At 32.8% G+C, this 19,896-nt stretch overlaps 1 protein-coding gene across 7 annotated transcripts; it reads right to left on the bottom strand.

Moving 5' to 3' along the window:
* Positions 1 to 1,788: 1,788 nt before the first annotated feature.
* LOC115719714 (mechanosensitive ion channel protein 6) lies at positions 1,789 to 18,704 on the bottom strand. Of its 7 annotated transcripts, none has more exons than XM_061106007.1 (11): positions 18,548 to 18,704; positions 18,344 to 18,432; positions 18,149 to 18,227; positions 14,017 to 14,332; positions 7,442 to 7,535; positions 6,897 to 6,994; positions 4,522 to 6,568; positions 3,380 to 3,503; positions 2,845 to 3,138; positions 2,545 to 2,747; positions 1,789 to 2,444 (listed from the first exon to the last, which is right to left on the bottom strand). In XM_061106007.1, exons 7-11 carry the CDS (start codon positions 6,537 to 6,539, stop codon positions 2,156 to 2,158), a joined length of 2,928 nt encoding a protein of 975 aa, XP_060961990.1. In that variant the 5' UTR covers positions 6,540 to 6,568; positions 6,897 to 6,994; positions 7,442 to 7,535; positions 14,017 to 14,332; positions 18,149 to 18,227; positions 18,344 to 18,432; positions 18,548 to 18,704; the 3' UTR covers positions 1,789 to 2,155. The 7 variants fall into 7 exon arrangements, with proteins under 7 accessions (XP_060961990.1, XP_060961988.1, XP_060961989.1 ...); XM_061106005.1 differs by having other exon boundaries at positions 14,017 to 14,281; XM_061106006.1 differs by having other exon boundaries at positions 14,017 to 14,276.
* Between the last annotated feature and the right edge of the window lie 1,192 nt (positions 18,705 to 19,896).

Below are 19,896 nucleotides of genomic sequence, written 5' to 3'. Positions count from 1 at the left end.
ATAATTTTATACATTTAGGAGATTTCCCGACCCGTCATGGTCCAATTAGGGAAAAGTGAGAATAGGATTAAAATATTTAAGATGGGGACAAGGGAACACTCCCAGCAAATTTTCTGCCCCATGTGCATCCCTACCAACACTAGGTAGTGTCCTACAATTAGTTAGCAATATTCGTTAAAACTATTACATTAAAGGAAATTACGACATAAGCCTTCAAAAACTTATGTTTGATGAAGATAAGTTATCAACTTCAAAAATTGACGATAATAGTCCATACAAAGTATAAAATTTTCTCATTTTCCATTTGAATCTCATGGCCATGACCTTTGGTTTCTTCAAAGTTCTTCAAGAGAGACTTTTCATAAGTCACATGAATGGCAGTACACGTACGTATCACACCACAATCATTGAACCTTGCCATGTATTGCATTGACCTCACTGAAGGTTGCAGCCAATTCATCTCTAGTTTAATTGACCTTAAGATTTGTTGAAGGAATCCTTCCTAAATTTCAATTCTCTTGCAAAGTGACCACTTCTCCCACAAACAAAACAAAGTCCTCTCACACCTTAGAATTTCACTCCATCTTTCTCAGGACCTAAGTGGTTTTCTTTCTTCTTTTGGTGCTTCTTGAAACTCTTTCATTTGGATTGAGTAGGCTTAGTAGTCACATTAGCCTTAGAGGTCCTATCTTTGGACTCATCCACACTTTTATCTTTAAAGCGAGATTCTTCCTCAATCCTCAAATATTTGAGAATTTCCTCCATAGAAATCTTTTCATTTGTGTGAAGAATTTTCTTCCTATAACCTCTCCAAGCAAGAGGTAATTTGGCTATAATCGTACCAATAAGAAAAGCTTCGGGTATTACAATATTAAAAGTATAAAATTTATTAACAATGATTTGCATCTCATGTACTTGTGGTAAAAGAGATTTTTCATCGTAAAACTTAAATTCCATATATTGAGTAATAAGGAACTTCTCTGTACCTTCTTCTTTCGATTTGTACTTTGAATTTAACGAGTCCCAAATCTCCTAGCCATCCTCATATTGGTGTAGGGATCATAAAGACAATCCAAAAGAGCGTTGAGAATATGTTCACGACATATGAGTTCATCTTCTTCGAATTTCTTCCTTGTGCTTGTAACTGCTATGGATTCTACTTCCTTTTATGGTTCTAAAATTGATAAATCTTTATCTAAGATGTAGGAAACTTTCAATGCTGTAAGTAGAACTTGATCTTATCTTGCCATCTCACAAAATTTGAACCATCGAATCGATCGGGTCACACAAGATCTTGTGTCATGAATTTTAGAGAAAAAATTAAAGATCCTTCATCCATTATTAGTAGCGACAAATAACACAACTTAAAATTAAAGAAAGATTAATAGATTTCAAATTAGAGTTCAAGAACTCAAAGAAATTATCAAGATCGAAAAAACTAAGTGTTTAGATACGGTATTTCCTTTTCTAAGATTAGAATCAATATAAGGAAAAAAGTTTAGAGCAATAATACAAATTTAGTTGTGGAGATTTAATTTTTTTTTTTTTTTTTTTTTTGAAGGAGAGATTTAAAATTTTTTGATTGTTGGGTTTTAGGAGGACTTTACAAAATTTTCTTAAAACAAAAGAATTATAATTAAAAAATTATTTTCATAATATAGGTTGAACTCAAATTAATAAAAACTTATGTTTATAAATAAAATGTGTTTTGCATTTATTTATTTATTTATTGTATTCTAATTTTTACGTACATGCAAAAAAGCACCAATTGGAAATAATTAATTCAACTTTTGAGAGGAAACATATCAATTTGATTTTTAAGGAGCAAGTTATTGAAGTTCTTGGTCCTATTATATATAAATTTGCATCCATTTATACAAAATCGTTAAATTGATATTATTTTATAAACTAACAAGACACCCAAAAAAAAAGTAAACAAAACAAACTAGCTAAAATTCTCTTTGCAATAGAAGTCACTAATTTGTGATTCCTCTAAACTCTAAAACTCAACCAACCAAAACAACACAATTCTCTACATAAAATTCTAGTCCTCTTCATTATCAACACAAGTCCTACACATTAAGCCTCCGGGGCTCAATCCCTTTCCTTGGCTCAATGGTTATCAAGTTATTGTTAGGTAGTCTTCTTTATTTTCTCAGCTTGTAGTTGCAGTCCAACTATTGGGAAGCCGAGTAGAGGTCATAGTTGGCATGGCGCTGACATTAATGTCGATTGGAAGAAGGCGATATTGCATGTCAAGTTCCCGGAATGCCTTAACCATCTCTTCTATCAAAAGAGATCTCCTTGAATACCTTTCACCCATGTCTTGGTGGTTCATTTTATGGCACAACCAAACAGCCATTCTTACCCTGTTTAGTTCTTCAATTTCCTTCATTATAATCATTGGTGCAGGATACCAGTGCTCCACCTTGCTCTCAACATAACTGTAACAAAAGTAGTAAAAGAAAGGAGTGTTTATAATCATAAATGCATATCTTTATAACATAAATAATCAAAAGTAAAGAGCAAAATTGTTTGTCATACTGTGTTATTCTCTGTTTTACAGCCGCAATCTTATCCGGTGGAGTAGCTACGTGGATGCAGAATTCAATACCGTCTCCCGTGTCTGGACTACGGTATAAGTTGTTGATGGCCTTTGTGGCAAGAGTACTATTGGGGAATATTATCTTAGTGTTGTCATACCTTAGAAAAACTGTAGTTAAGATGTTCATTTCTTCTACAACCATCTGAAAGTTGTAGGAAAAAAAACACAATAAGTTAAGGCCTAAGAAAATACAAGGGAGGTAGCACAAAATATAAACTTTTAACAAGATAAAATGTCACCTGAACTCCATCGATTTCACATCGATCTCCAACATCAAAAGGGTGCATCACAAATAAGAAAACGATGGCTTCAAAAACTGTCTTGCAAGTGTTTCCAAAAACAAATGCCACAAGTACTAGTTGCGAACTGACGAAAAGTAGAAACTTGGTCGTGGCAATTCCTAATAGAAGAAGCCATATGACTCCTATAACGATAGCAACTATTATGTTTACCATATGATGAAGTTTGTTTACAGCAGTTTTGGTGTCATTTAGTGTCAAGGCAAGTGCTCTCCGTTCCCTGAATGCATTAACCTGAATAAAAAGTAACTTTTTGAACAAATGCTTGCTACTAAAAAATAGAATACAAGTTCTCATTTGGTGCATTAAAACACCAAAGTTGGTATTAAGAATATATATATATCAGCAACGTTGACCAGAAAATGAACTTAATAATACCATGCTATCTGCAAGTTCTTGTGTGCATGTGAACTTAATTCTAGTCAAACATAATAAAATGAGAAATTAAGATAAGAAGTTAGAGTTTCATTCTTACCACCCAGTTTTTCAAAGAAGATTTGCTAATTCTCTGTGTCTCAGCTGCCCCTTCAAAGAGACTCATGGTCTTGTGAGCCTCATCTTCTCGCATGAAACGCATTATATCCTCAAGGTAGATAAACCTGGCAATAAAATAGTAAAACATAAAATTTGTTAGGATGAGAAAATAGTTAATTAGAAAAGGAAAAAGAAATAAAGGCTAAATGAATTATTTGATATAATCAGCTCACATAAAATCACTCTTCATTCAACAAAACTAAAAGAGCTTCCCACTGTAACGAAGTGAGAATAAAAATAAAACAGGGAGTTTTAGTGGGTTGGAGTTGGAGGGAGATTATTGACATGTTGTCTTGTAAAAGGTTTGAATCTTTCAAGGTTTTGGAGGGTTGTTAACTTGTGCGACATAATAGATCAATAAAACAAACGTGAATTCCTTGAGGGGGGTTCACGAGGATGTTTATAAAGCCAATTTAACCTTGTTAGAACTTAGAAGTGGCGACTTGCTATGATTGTTCTTAATTATGTTCCTTTGTTTATGATATATCCTGTTATGTGCTAGTATTGTTGCTCTTGCCTATTCGGGTGGTGTTGTGTAATCACAACAAAAGGTAACTATAGAGAGTTGTTAGTCAGTGAAAGTTGAAATTAAGGACATGACCAGATTGAGTTGACAAGAGAAAATGATATTTCTAAATTGAGAAAATGACCTTACACGCCAAAAGAATGAAATATATAACGAATCATTTGTAATTGTATGAAACTCCAATCACTAAGAAACAAAATGCTTATTATTATTTTCTGTCGATATTGCATGCATCACATCCTTTTAGATGTCTAATAATAATTATGTGTAGCATTTTTCTTTTGATGATTTAAATATGTAATTCAACTGAACTTGAATTGCATGAATCCATTATTTATACACGAGAGAATGTGAGAAAGAAAATTCATTTATGATTGCATAAATTCAGAAACATTCTACAATCTAGAGTGAGGTGATTCAACCATGGGAACCAATTCAGGTGTCCTCTCTTTCAACAACGTGACTACCAAACCAAGCAACATTAAAGGAGTAGAATCAAATGTCAAAAATTGATACAAAAAAACATGAAAAAAAGGTTAATGATATAAGAAACTTACTTGGAGCCTCGCCTGGCTACATTGTGAAATATTTTCTTGGCGGCAGCCTTGGCTTCAACTTCACTCCGAATCTGCGTAGCAGACTCATCACCGTGAGTGGAATCCATTATCTGCTCATCAAGCGTAGTAAGAGCGCCATTTCGCACCATTCTCATAAGCCTTTTCATATTCCAGGCAGACACATTCTTGGGATTCAACTTATGCAAGTGATCAATTGTTATGCCCTCCTCTGAATCCTTGCTAAGTACCCGAGAGAGTTTGGCACTATTCTTTGGCTTCGACAACCCTCCACTCCCAATGACTCGACTCGTTCTCGGAGGAGGAAACCCAGATGAGAAAGCTGCATCCTTAAGGTCAGGTGGTATAGTAGCCCCAGCATTCTGGAGCTTCTGAACGTCATCGGCGAGCCTCTCATCCTCTTCCTCTGCTTTGCAAATCTCAATCAACGGTGGACCCGAAAGCGTTTCAATCACAAACTGGTTGAAAAGCGAGTCCTGAATTCTATCAAAGAAGGTACTAACATGGAATGAAGAAGCAAGAACTTTTACTATGAGGGTCTTCACCAACCAAAGCAATGTACCCACCAAGAAACAAACCAATACTTTCGTCACATATTTGAGACCCACACTTCTAGTCTCTCTCTCAACTTTCTTGTCGAACAAAAAGTGCCAAGCAATCAAAACAAGGCCCAGCCATAAACAATTCTGAACAGCTTTTCTAATACCATAAACAAAATACAGAACCCTTTTACGCAAAAGAAAATTCCTTTCAATGAAAAAGACCACAATCCGAATCCCCCAACCAGAGACCAACCTCCCACAAATCAGAACCGCAACCAAGACCTCCCATTTCCATAGCTTCAACTTCCACAAGTTTTTCTTTCTCAAATGTGGGACTGAAAGCGTACAAGCCAATGCCGCAATGTTCAAAACCAAACTAGCCCATTGAACCAGAGTTAAGGCATTAAGATTCGACCTAGTGAATTCATCGGGTATGTCCTCATCAAAAAATGGGTCATCTTCTTCCTCCTCCCCATTAGCCTTCCCCAAAATACCAGATTTCACATGACCCGACTTCGGTGCCAACCCGGATTTCTGACCCGACTTAGGAATCTGCCCAGACTTTGAAACCCGATCCGATCGTCTATCAGGGTCATCGGGCGGGTCCAAAAGCCTGGACTTTGTCCTTACCCGTAACAAACTAGACCCACTTTGAAATGAAATGTCGCGCTGAAACGATGCGTTTGATGTACACCTCACAACCTCTTCCTCATCGTGATTTGGTTGCTCATGTTGTCCTCGACTCTCCTCGTCGTCCGGCGACTCCTTATACCGTCTCCGCATCGACTCAGTTCCCTGAGATCCATCTAAGGCATCCGTCGACATCGAGGGAGGATCAAACGACACCTTCAACTCCCTTGACTGCCAAACATTCATCGGAGACTCTGCCAAAGGCGACAAATCCCGATCATGGTGGTTACTACGAAGCTCCTCCATCTCCAAATCCATATCTAATGACATGTCTCCTGAAGCTCTCTGCTTATGTAAAAACTGCCCAATCAACTTCGACGGAGGATCATCCATCCCCTGCTGATGTTGCTGCTTATTACCTTGAACAAAATTAAAACTCTGTCTAGTCCCACCATCAGTACTCTCTCCGCCGCCGTCCTGCACACAACCTCCACCTCCAACCGGGTCTTTCCACACATCATAGCTAGTCTCCCGCCAATACTTCCCATTCGCAGCATTTTTAGAAGGGTCACCGCCACCGGTGGCAGCGGCGGAATCACCACCTTCGTCGATTTTTACAATGACCTCACTCCGGTCAGTAGTAGAACTCTCCTTCATCTGGCTCGTAATATGGGGGTGACGTCGATCTTCGACAATGTCTATGTCTTGATGTGAGAGAATAGGCAGTTGTTCGTGACTGGTTTGGATACCTCCACCTGCGGAGATTTTCTTCGTATGTTTAATATAAGAGCCTTGTGACTTCAACGATTTCTTGAGCGAGAAATCCATGGAGTTTAACGTATATATACAATACACCCCTGTCACAATAAAATATTTAAATAAAATATTCAAATTTTCATTTGATGAATCATCAACATAAAAAAATAGAGAGAACGTGGTAAGTGTTGTTTAAGTTTGATTTTAATTGTAACAGAGGAGAATAGTTTGACACGTGTAGTCAACAAAGTATTAATTAAAGAGTGACCATTAGAGTTAGAACACCTTAGTACCCAAAGATCATTTTTTTTATCACCTAATTTATTCCACTCCATCTAATTTGAGTTTAATATTAACGGAAAACTCATACGTATATAGAGAATTGGGCAAAAAGGTCTTAAGGATTTTAAAACTCATTTCGGCACCTACCTTAACTAAAAGAGTCACATGCTACTGCCAGAAATACCAAATCCATGCATAATTGTCCTTCTCAGCTTATACACTGCATCAAAACTCACCCATGCAGACTGCAGAACCAATAAGCAATTAATCATAATTGACTACAGTGAAATGAAAAGGCTATCTAATTTTTTTTTTTTTAAAAAAAAAGTAACCATCCATCAATTTTTTTCTTTTAATATTTTAAACTACTCAATTTTTTTTTTAAAGTTACAAATAATCTTAAATAATTATAACATATATAATTATAAAAAAAATTAAACTTAATAAAAATTTTCTCAACTGAAATAAATAAGAGATTTACTATAATACCCTTTAAGAAAGTGTACTGTGGATTTACCTTATAAGATTTACCAAAAAAATTATAATATGATAATAATATAAAGAACCGTACGTGACATTTGAGACCCACGACTCCACGAGAGAGAGAAAAAAAATATTCGAGTCTTTTCCCAAAATCTATTTGTATATAACATAGAACACAATAGTAGTATATGATAATTGAGTATGTGTACCTGATTGATCCATAGCAATTATCTCTGATTGATCCACAGCAGTTACTCCAATTTGATAAAGTATACTATCAACTAAGTCTTCCTCCCTAGATCTCTAAATCGAAGCGAGTTTATTTTCTCCGATTATCAAAAGGTATACAATCGTGACTTGAGACAATGTATTTATAGAGTTAGGTGAGGACTTACTACAAAACCCTAGTTGACCGGGCTCGCTCATCAAAGGCTTCGCTAACTGTAAAAGCCCTACACTTCGCTTCACCTAGACTTTACACACAGATGCTAAGCCCATTAACAATTGATCACCAACAACATGGGCTAACACAGCAAAGAACTATCCAATCAACCCAAGTTTTAATAAAACCAATAAAATTTAATGTAAGCCCAAATAAAAGTCTAACATTCTCCCACTTGGGCTACATTGATTTTAATACATATATATTATATATCAAAATAATTTTGTTTGAAAACGACTCATGGGTTGAACAACAGGAAAACATTTGTGGCCACTTTAAAAAATGATAGTTCTCTGATAAAGATCTCAACATACCATTCAATTTAACCTTTGATAATGAACTATGACAAATTCATATTGTTTTTAACTCAACAAAAGACATTCATAATCACAAATACCAAAGTATTAAATCGACATGGTCAATAAGTCTAGTAGTGTGCAGAAGGAATTATGTTCAACATGTGATCAATTTAAAATAACATAATATCCTTATCAGTCCTCAATTTCACTGATACCGTGATGCTTAATAAATAAGCCAGTGAAATTCATCATACACCACTTAAAATAAGTTAGTGTCACTAAATATGCTTAAAGAATTAAGCCAACAACATATCATTGTCATTAAGCAAATATACTTAAAATACAATGATCACAACAAGATATGAACTACATGCTTTCAATTCAATTATTCTCGAGAATATAACAAAGCCTAACTGAAAGCACAAACATCCAATAATAAAAATTATTGGCCCACAAAGTAGTTCATAACATCAACAAGTAAATTACATATAAATGTAATTTCAAAAGATAAAGCAAGAAACTCCCACTAACCCAAAGGAGCAAAAGATTATAAAATGCCTATATCAAAAACATGTTTATCAAACAATATGGAACTTAATCCTTTGGTTAGGGGATCTGCAAACAACAACTTGGTCTTTCAATATTCTATCACAATGTCTCCTTTCTAAGCCAAGTCTTTAATAGTGATATACTTTATTTCCTTATATTTAGAAGCACTACTAATCTCATTATTCTTTGAAAAGAAAACAACAATATTATCATCACAATAGATTAGTATAGGAGAGGAAATAGGATCAACTAGTCGTATCTCTAAAAACAAAAATTCTTTAACCATAGAGCTTGCAAAGATGCACCATAACATACGACAAAATTCAACATATATAGTAGATGATACGATTAAAGTCTATTTAACACTTTTTCAAGAAATAGCAGCACCAACAAAAGTGAAAATATAGCCAGAAGTTGACTTTAAATCATCTACATAACCACCAAAATCTGAATCTGAATAACCAACTTAAAGATTGTTTGACATGCTTATACACAAGCATAAAACTCTTCGTTCTATGCAAATATCTCAAAACTTTATTGGTCGCAACCCAATGATCATGGCCAGGATCGGATAAATATCTCCTAAGAACATCGACCATGAGCAATATCGAATCTGTGCAAACCTTAGCATACATCAAACTCCCTACCGCACTTGCATATGGGATATTCTTCATTGCTTCTCTTTAAGTCGTTCTTAGGACAATGTTGCTTAGTAAATTTGTCCCTTTCAAAATAGGAACGAAACCAGCTTTACACAAATCCATGTTGAACCTTTTGAGCACACGATTATTGTAAGCTTCTTGAGGTAAGCGAAGAAATTTTCAATTCTTATCATGATGAATCTCAATCTCCAAAACTAAAGATACCTTTCCAAGATCTTTCATATCAAAATTGGTAGACAAAAAACTTTTGGTCTCATTTAGTAATGACAAATCACTGCTGGCAAGTAAAATATCGTCTACATAAAGAACAAGAAAAAATATGATGACTCCCACTGATCTTCATATAAATACACTAGTCAAACTTGTTCTCGATGAAACCCAATGAGTGTCACAACCTTATCAAACTTCAAGTACCACCGGTGAGATGCACATTTCGAGACCATAAATGGATCGTTTTAACTTGCAAACCAAGTTGTCATTTCCATTTTCCTCGAAGCCTTCAGATTGAGACATAAAAAATTTGCTCACTCAATTCTCCATTCAGAACAATAGTTTTAACATCCATTTGATGCAACTCTAAATCAAAATGCGCAACTAAGGCCATAATAATTCTGAATGAATCTTTAGTGGACACAGGTGAGAAAGTTTCAGTGTAATCAATACCTTCTCTTTGAGTAAAGCCTTTAGCCACTAAACGCGCTTTAAACCTTTCAATCTGTTTCTTTTTATCCCTTTTAGCCTTTAAAATCCACTTACAACCTATTGGTTTAAAACCATCAGGTAATAAAACTAGCTCCCATACACCATTTTTCTTCATATAGTCGATCTCATCATCCGTAGCTGCTAACCATTTTGAAGATTGTGGACTATTAAGTGCTTCACTAAAAGTGACAGGATCCACAAAATGATCAATATCATATTCTCCTTCTCAAAGATAGACAAAATTATCATGACACTTTGTTGACTTCTTTTGTCTCCGAGATCTTCTGTAGGAGGTACTGAATAACTTTCTTCGTTGATCATTGTTTTGAATAACATCTTCCACAACCGGAATTTCTTCAATAACGTGGATTCTCATTAACAATGAGCTTCATCATTAATAGGCCCTTCATCAATAATAGGACCTTCATCATCTTCGATATCGGGAGCAACGTATTCATCAACAATGGGAGCATTACCAACCTGAGTAGATGGAGACTACTATTATCATCTCTTGAAAATGACATAGAATACAAATTCCTTTAGATGACTCCATTTCAAAGAGATGTTGAAGGAATTTTTTCAAAGAACATCAAATTCCGAAACTTAGCGAAATTCGAGATTCAACAATTCGCGTACCACGAGTAGGACAGTAAAAGCGATAGCCTTTTGAGTGCATTGGATAACCAATGAAATAACAACGATTTGTTCTCGGATCTAACTTTTTCAAATTAGGATCATAAATCTGTACTTCAGATGAACAACCCCATACACGAAGATGATTCAGACTAGGCTTCCGCCCAGTCCACAATTCAAAAGGATTTTGGAAACAGATTTACTGGGAACACGATTTAAAATATAAGTTGCAGTCATGAGTGCTTCACCCCATAAAAACTCTAGAAGATTTGTTCTACTCATCATGCTTCTCACTAATCCATGAGAGTGCGATTTCTCCTTTCAGCAATGCCATTTTGCTCAGGTGAACCAGGCATAGTGTATTGAACAACTATACCATTTTCTTGTAAGTACTCTGCAAAAGGCCCCATGTGTTGTCCAGATTCTATATAACGACCATAATATTCTCCTCCACGATCAGAATGAACAACTTTGATGACTCTTCCTAATTGTTTCTCAACCTTATTTCGAAAAATTTTGAATTTATCAAGGGCGTCCGATTTTTCTTTAATTAAATAGGTGAATCCATAACGAGAAAAATCATTGATAAAAGTGATAAATACTTGTTTCTGCACAACGTGGTGGAATAAGGTCCACTAATGTTAGTGTGGATAATCTCTTATAAAGAGTGACTATATAGTGAGCGATGCTTTCTTATTTTAGTCAATTTTTCACCGCATAATCAAGACAAGTATCACAACCAGAAACATCAATAGGAGAAAGAATTTTAGCTAGAAGTAATCGATCAATTCTTTCTTTAGAAATATGACCCGATTTATCGTGCCAAAATAATAAGGATGTTATCTTAATATAAGATTTCTTATTCACAATATTCACAATATTGAAAAAGGAAGCTAAGGAAGTCAATGATAATTTGAAAAGAATATCAGAGTAAAAACAGTTTCCAATTATTCGGAGTCAAACATAATGTCAACACTATAATTGGCAAAACAAAAAGAAAATCATTGTTTAACTAAATGCGGAAGCGAAACTGAATTACTTTAAAAGTAGGAATCAAGAAAGTACTGTTCAAAACAATCTGAACACTAAACTGTAATTCAAGAATAAGTGTGCCAATATAGATTACATTAACTCCAACATAAGTGCCACTTTAAGCTTCGACTCCCTCTCACTTATCTTCCGAGATCCCTTAGCCACTGTCAGGTTGCTTCTTTTCATATTTTCTTTATCCTTTGTTGGGCTTGAGTTGAGAAACAAAGTGAGAAGACTCATTCTTCTCATTTTGTTAGCTTGCTTTGCTTAACTTTATACTGAGAAATAAGGATACTAACACTCCATATTTTACTATAAGTGTTTAGGTTGTCTTGATAAAGCTAAAAGAGGTAGGGAGTTCATGAAGAACTTTAAAGAATGGTGTAAAAGCCGGGAATAGGAATATTATGATCTTTCAACTTGGCCTGAACATTAAAAAATTTCAGAATAAAATCTCGCACTCCTTTTATTTTTCATACTTAATGGTTGCCATTTCATCCATAAGATGTCCAGCTTTAGCGATTTCACTAGTGTGAAATAGTTTTTCTACTACTTTGAAAAACTCATTAGTATTTGAGGTGTTTGACAAACCATCAAAAGATGTTCAGGAATTAAACGGTTCATAGCAATGAAACTAAAATGATTTGAATTTTTCCAATGTGCATGAAGAATTTTTGGGCAACAATTTTGATATTAGAATAAGATCAGCAGATTTTTCTTCTCGAAGGCATATGTCCAAATCTATTATGCCTAAAGTAATTTTCACATCTCGTTTCCATGTCTTAAAGTTGAAGCATTCAGAATTCAGATGAAAACGGTATTGTTGTTCGCAGAAAAGGAGACTGAAAAATTCAAAAAGTAAAACTTGAATAAGCAATATAAGCAATGTATTAGAAAATATTGTAGAATCAACTGGTCATTATAAACTCCCCTTTGGGGTGAGAATATAACACACACATGATCTACCTTCATGAAGTTAACAACAAAGAAAAAATACATATCATTTAAGAATTTTATTACCTTTGGGCAAATAAATTTCTTAAAAATATGTATTAATTCAAACAAAAAATAATAATAAATTTATATATTTAAATTATTACCTTTGGGCAAATAATTAAAATATATACATTTAATATTAACTCACTTCATGGAATGTGAACTAATATATGTAAATACTACCTTTGGGCAAGTAATTACACATATAGTCAACCAAAAATATATAATATTTTCTTCAACATGTGAAATTTGGTGATAAAACAATCATTGAAAATTAATAATTTTCAACCAAATTTCCAAAAGAGATATATAATTGCTTTTATTATATTGATAAAAAAATAAAGTGTCCACCATAACACATTATTTTTATATCAAATAATCAAGTTTTATAACTTTAGAACAACAATTAATGGAAAAAATGTGAAATAAAGAATATTGGTGGAGATTACATAGTCAAGATAAACGAAACAAGAGAGTGACTATGTCATATGGGACGAGAAGAAACTCAAAAAATTTTCTATGATTGACAAATTTCGAAAAATTATCAAAAAATATTTTTAATAATTTTTTAACTACATAATTATCATTAAAATAATAATAATTATTAAACGGAGTCAAAAAATTAATTAAAAATCATAGAAAAATCAGAAATTTAATTCTAAGCACGCTGGAAAAAAAAATCGTCGAAAAACGACCTCCGAGAGTGACGCACGCGCCCCCACGCGCGGGCTGTGCGACTGGGCTTCGCGGCTGGAAGTCATCTTCAAGCTCCAGCCGGATCTCCAGCGGGTCGCGCGACCCGGTTCGTGCGCAGTCGGGTCTGGACGAATTCCGGCCAAAAAAAAACGACGAAACGGACTGAAAAAGGAGGGGTTTTGATCGGTTTAGAATTTCTAAGAGATCTATGATATTAATTTCGGGTATAAATGACGAAAAAGATGTCCATTGGATTGTTTTCAATCCGAAAACTAAGAACAACCAAGAGAGCCCGATTTTGAATTTTGTCTCAGCCGAATTGAAATTAAATGATGTAGAAACATTGTAAATTAGTTGGTAATGAGATTTGCACCATCAATTTTAGTGTATAAACTATAGAATCAAAAATCCCAAATTAAATTTCATAAAGAAAAAAAAATATAAACCCTAAAAATTTAATCTTAAAATTCTCCTAATTTGTTCAATTACTTTAAGCAAGTAATATATCAAAAGAAAGAAAATTCAATAATGAATAAAATCCCTAACCTTTTAAGATTGAAAAACAAAAAATTCAATATAAAATAATAGCGAAATTAATATGTAATTGAAGAAAATTAACATATACATATTAATTGATATACTAATTATAGGTTCTAAATCATATACAATAGGCAATCTGATACCACATGTTAGATAAATTAACAATTAACCCAAGATCTATTTGTATATAACATAGAACACAATAGTAGTATATGATAATTGAGTATGTGTACCTGATTGATCCATAGCAATTATCTCTGATTGATCCACAGCAGTTACTCCAATTTGATAGTGCAATACTATCAACTAAGTCTTCCTCCCTAGATCTCTAAATCGAAATGAGTTATATTTTCCGATTATCAAAAGGTATACAATCGTGATGAGACAATATGTATTTATAGAAAGTTGGGGAGGGGACTTAGCTACAAAACCCTACTGACCGGGCTCGCTCATCAAAGGCTTCGCTAACTAAAAGCCCACACTTCTGCTTCACCTAGACTTTACACACAGATGCTAAGCCCATTAACAATTGATCACCAACAACATGGGCTAACACAGCAAAGAACTATCCAATCAACCCAAGTTTTAATAAAACCAATAAAATTTAATGTAAGCCCAAATAAAAGTCTAACAACTACAACTATCAATATGTTGAAATAAGTTTTCAACAAGTCTCCTTCTAGTAAGGAATTCTTATTTCTTATTACAATTAATTAAAAGATAATTAGAAAAGAGTGAAAATTTTCAACAACAAAGAGACGATGTAGCGCCGATATCTGGGACAGAAGCAAAGAGAAAGAAGTCAGAGGGTTTGCATTGCATGGGGTTGATAATCTCCAAATGGGGGTTGATCTAAGAGTTGTTTTTGCTATATGCAATGTTTTCGTCATTTTTTTTTTATGTAATTTTATCAACATTGTTATTTATATTTGGCAACAGTTATTTTTGTTTTTAAAAAAATTATTTTATATTATTTAATAAAATTTAATTATTTAAATGAGGACATGTAAGACTAGTGAACAGTGGCTAACCTAAGATTTAAATTGAGTGGCGACTTTAACCATTACACCACAGATTATATTATGTTTATAAATATCATTTTTTTTAAGAGTGACTCTCCACTTCGTCTCTACGTGAGTCTGCTTCTATTAGTGGAATTGTTAATTATTAAAGTAATTTTTATATGAAAAATTCTTGTGTGGAGAAGAAAGAAAACAAAAATAATATGTGGCTTTTAAAGTCTTGCTGATCCCAAAGATGCTCAGACTTCAATTTTTGCTTTAGTCAGTGTCCTTTTTTCAATAGTAATTTATTTTTTTTACTGGATCCATCTGAATTCATAGTAATAACTTTTTATTTGTATATTATTTTGTCTGTACTTTCACGATGTACGGCAGCCGTCAGATAAGGGAGTTATTTGATCTGACGGGTGAAATTGATCTAGAGGTAATTAAGGTTAAAAAGTAGAAATGTACCCGGACACTCATTTAATATATCCTGAGACCCATATAATGTACTACGAAATACATTCCGTAAAAGTATATCACAGAACAAAATCATATCCCTATAAATTTATTACCATTGCCTTCAACTTTCCAACATAATTACTGAACTGTGCATCCGTACCTTTGGTTAGAAGAAACGAAGAAGTAAAATTATAAATAATAATTAGTTAACCTAAAATTATATTTGAGACGGAAAGTAACATTAATATATATAATTTGAGTTATCGTTTCCTAATGAAAAATAAAAGGAAGTACCGCCGGAAAGTTGGCCATCGGAAAGTCTCAAGTTGTACTTGAAAAAGGGAGCAACATAGTCCCTCCTATTATGGTCAATATGAATTACTATTAATTTTCTACTTCAACATCAATTTTAGATTTAGTGTTTGAAAATACATTATAGAATGATTAATTATTAGAATTTTTGACCCCAAATTTTAACATGTATCAAATCTAAAATTGATATTGAAATAGAAAATTAAATGAAATTGGACAAAAGTCTTTAAATTTAACCATCTCAATAGTTCAGGAGAAATTTTTAATGGCCAGAAAAATTTAGGGAACATAATTTATTACATGTTAAAGTTTAGGGCTAAAAATTAAACATATTTTTGGCTCATTCAAAGTTTTGAAAAATTTATAAGGATAATGTTATAACTATAACAAATGAGGATATATTTTTATGATAGAAGAAAAAAAATTGTAATATATAGGATCTTATACTCAAAACATTTCTTCTTTTATCATTATTCAATACATTTTCAAGTTATGAATAGATTATTATACTAAAAATATGATCAAAATAATTTATTTTACATGTGTATATATGTATAAAATGTTTAGAACTAATCATATTTCAACACAATCAATTATTTATAACTTTTTAAAAATTAGTGGTTGACAGCAAATATATTATGGTACTGTTTGGTAGTACTTTTGCTTTTTAATTTTTTAACCACAAAATGAAAGTAAAATTTTTGTTTTTAAAATTTTTGTTTTTGAAAAACTAAAATACGTTATGTAACCACTTTTTAATTTTAAAAACAGAAAACAAAAGTGTGTTCTGTAAAGTTCATTTCCATTTTTATTTTTTGATTTTATTTAAGTCGGGTCTAAGTTCGGGATCAGATTCGGGTCAGAAGCCGGGTTTAGCACCAGGGCTGTGGGAGGGGATTCGGGTCCAGGTCTAGTCGGAGTCTAAAATATTGATAAAGAAAAAAAAACTGTTTAAAAAAATATTGAATTTTTTTTTGTTTTTAAAATTTTGGTTCCCAATTAAAAAATAAAAAAATAAAAACAGTTTTATAAAACATGTTTTTGAAAATAATATTTTTACTTTTTAATTTTAAAAACAGTAAATTAATTAAAAAAGTGTTACAAATGCCTGTGAGACGATCTTTAGTAGAATATTATAAAAGTTGCATATGCATTTTTTAGTACATTTTTATAAGATTGAACTTTATTTATTTATTTAGTTTTCTGTTTCAACTAAAGATTTTGAATTTTGTAAATTTATGCTCAATTATATTTTTTTTTTAATTTTTTTTGGCTAATTAAGATTTTTGTCTCTTAAACTTTAACATGTATCAAATCATGTCCCCTAAATTTTTTTTGCCGTTAAAAATTTCGCCTGATCTATTGAGATTGTTAGATTTTAAGACTTTTGTCTAATTTCATTCATTTTTACTATTTCAGTGATTGTTTATGCATTAAATCATGCTCCTCAAACTTTGATATCTACCAAATCATGCCCCTCAAACTTTGACATGTACTTAATCATGACTCCTGAACTTTCATTTATGTTAGACTTTTTTTTTTACTAAAATTAGACAAAAATTCTTAAATTCAAAAATCTCAATAATTCATGGGTCATTTTTAACGACCTTATACGTTCATAGCATGATTTAGTACATGTGGTAAAAATCCTAATTATTTTTTTATTATTATTATTATTACTTGTGCTCAATTATTTAACATGGAAAAATATGGATTTGGTACAAAAGCAACGACAATTTTTAACTAAAAAAACAAGTGTGGTTGGGCGAATTGGATGAAGGGCTTAATTGTCATTTAAGGGGTATAATAAGAATAAGGAGGGCTATGGTGTGAAGGAATTATTAGGGAAATTTTATTTACACCCCAAAATTTTTAAAGGCACCCCATTTTAATAATTTTTATTTTATATAAAATTTATATTTTTAATTGTACTAAATTTTTTTAACTTTTTTTTTCCAATTCATATTCTTAAAAAATATACTTATCAAACAAAAATAAATTATATTTTAAATATTATGAGAAAAAAATTAAAATAATAAATTATATAAAATTTTCTTAGAAAAAATTAAAAAAAAATATACATGAGTTAGAAAAAATTATGAAAATAAAATCAAAATAAGTATTGAAATTAACATAAAATAATGTGAGAAATTTTTTTAAAAAAAATATTAAGAGTAATTTTTAAAAATTATTTAAGTTTATATTTTTCTTAATAATGGGGTGTACTTATCATTTTGTGGGGTGTAAAAAGAACTCCCCAATTATTATTGTACATCGAATAACGTGTTATCTGAGGAGTAATGTATGAGTGAGGGCTCCATTGCTCAGCTCAGGCCAAGACTGTCAAGACTGAGACAGATGTTGGGACCCTACGTGTGCCAATTGCAAACTCACTCCCTTATTTCTTAAAAATTCTAATTTACAAGTCTTCAACAATATCACAATTCAAACCAAAGGTAGGAACTGATCGACTTACAGATCAAACAGATAAAACTTTTATATTTATAATCAGACCGCAAATTCTTTTTGAACCCACAAATTTTTGTAGTCAAAAAACAAAGTGGAAGAAGAAATATCGATTACTAACCTGATTAGGCCACAAAAAACCAAATTGCAGCAGTGACAATCACGAGCAAGGGGAGGAAGTAAAATCAAGAGAGATAGACCTGCATATGAGTCAATCTCTCTCAAATGAGTAAACGGAGAGTATAATTCAGGGGAGAAGAAAAATCAAATAAAAGAAAATTAGAGAACAGAAATGGAAGATGAGAAGAAAACATACTCTGAGATATTAAGAGAATCAACTTGGGTCTGCAGGAACTTCGATTTTGAAGAATGCCAAACTCAGATATTGAGAGAAACAAACTGAGACTGAAGTACAAAATTTACCACTTATACATATTTAAGATAATATATATAGTTTGAGAATATATGCATATATATGTTTTTTTTAAAAAAAAAATATAAGTATTATGTGATTAATTACCAATGATAAAATTTGTTGAAGCTTGATTAAGACCCTAGCTGCTTCTAGTAAATTACACATCATTAACCAGATCCACCCAAATCCCAACTCATTCGTCTATAGGCATAAAAAAAAAAGTTGTAAACATCCTAACCCACCTTTATCTCTTTTCCAAACACTAATAATGTCTAGTTTATTATATACTAATAATGTCTAGTTTTTGTCGTTTATTCAACTTTAGTTTAGATTCACACCATCATGCGGTATAGTGTTAGGTTTCCCACTTTTAAATTCACGTTAAAAAAAAATGTATAGTACAGTAAATTTTAAATAAGGCCCAACTGTGAGGACAGCTAAGAGCTATCGCGAAGGAAAAAAAAGTGCAATGATAAGAGAAATTAATAATTATTAGAGACAAAGTTGCTCAATATATAATTTGTTTTTGTCTAATTTTTTGAGATTATTTGGTTAGAAAATGAGTTTTTTTTTACATTTTTATTTGAAATAAAAGTATTTCTTGACAAAAAAAAAATTATTATTAGGAAAGTGGATGACGTATTATTTATTCGGAGACGGAGCTGAATCCAGTTGTTGAAATTTGCACTAATGGAGTTTTGTTACGTAAAGATTGTGATAAGGATACACGCCAAATCATGATGATAAGGGAAGATATTATTCTGATCAATTCTCTTCAGTTTAAACTTTTGTTTGCTCCATGAAAAATTAATAATCATGTTGATCTTTCTTCTTCTTTTTCTTTTGTATTTTTCAAAACACAGTTCATTTAATTGACTACAAATTAACATCAATGTAGTGATGAATGATGTTATCCACCTTGTAAGTATTTCACGGTTGTTTGTTACAGTTCTACGGTATTGTATTAGTATTATTTAATTAATAAATATTATATTTGATATTGACTTATACAAATAGATTATGTAAAGATAATATATTTTCGATAAACTCGACACCAACACCGACTACGGGTCACGTCTGGGTCCCGAGTTCGAGTCTTGGGTCCTGGGTCTGGGTTTGTATCCGCGTTCGGATCCGAATTTGGTTTTGGGTATGGCTTTCGGTCTGGGTCCAGGTCCAGGCCTGAGTCCTAAGTTCGAGTCCGGGTCTAAGTTTGGATTCCGAGTCTTGGGTTCAGGCCTGGATTTGGGTTCGGGTTCAGGTCCGGGTCTTGGGCCCTAAATCCGGGTCGGGGTTCAGGTCCGGGGTCAGGTCAGGGACCGGGTCTGGGTCCGAGTCCCCAATCTTAGGTCTAGGTCTCGGGTCCGGGTCTGGGTCTAGGTCTCGGGTCTAGTCGGGGACCGGGTCGATGATTTAGGTTGACCCAGATCCTTTGTAAATATTATATTACAAGC

Source organism: Cannabis sativa, chromosome X (genome assembly GCF_029168945.1).
Source record: "Cannabis sativa cultivar Pink pepper isolate KNU-18-1 chromosome X, ASM2916894v1, whole genome shotgun sequence".
Classification (NCBI taxonomy): domain Eukaryota; kingdom Viridiplantae; phylum Streptophyta; class Magnoliopsida; order Rosales; family Cannabaceae; genus Cannabis; species Cannabis sativa.
This window is presented reverse-complemented; position numbering and strand designations above follow the sequence as displayed.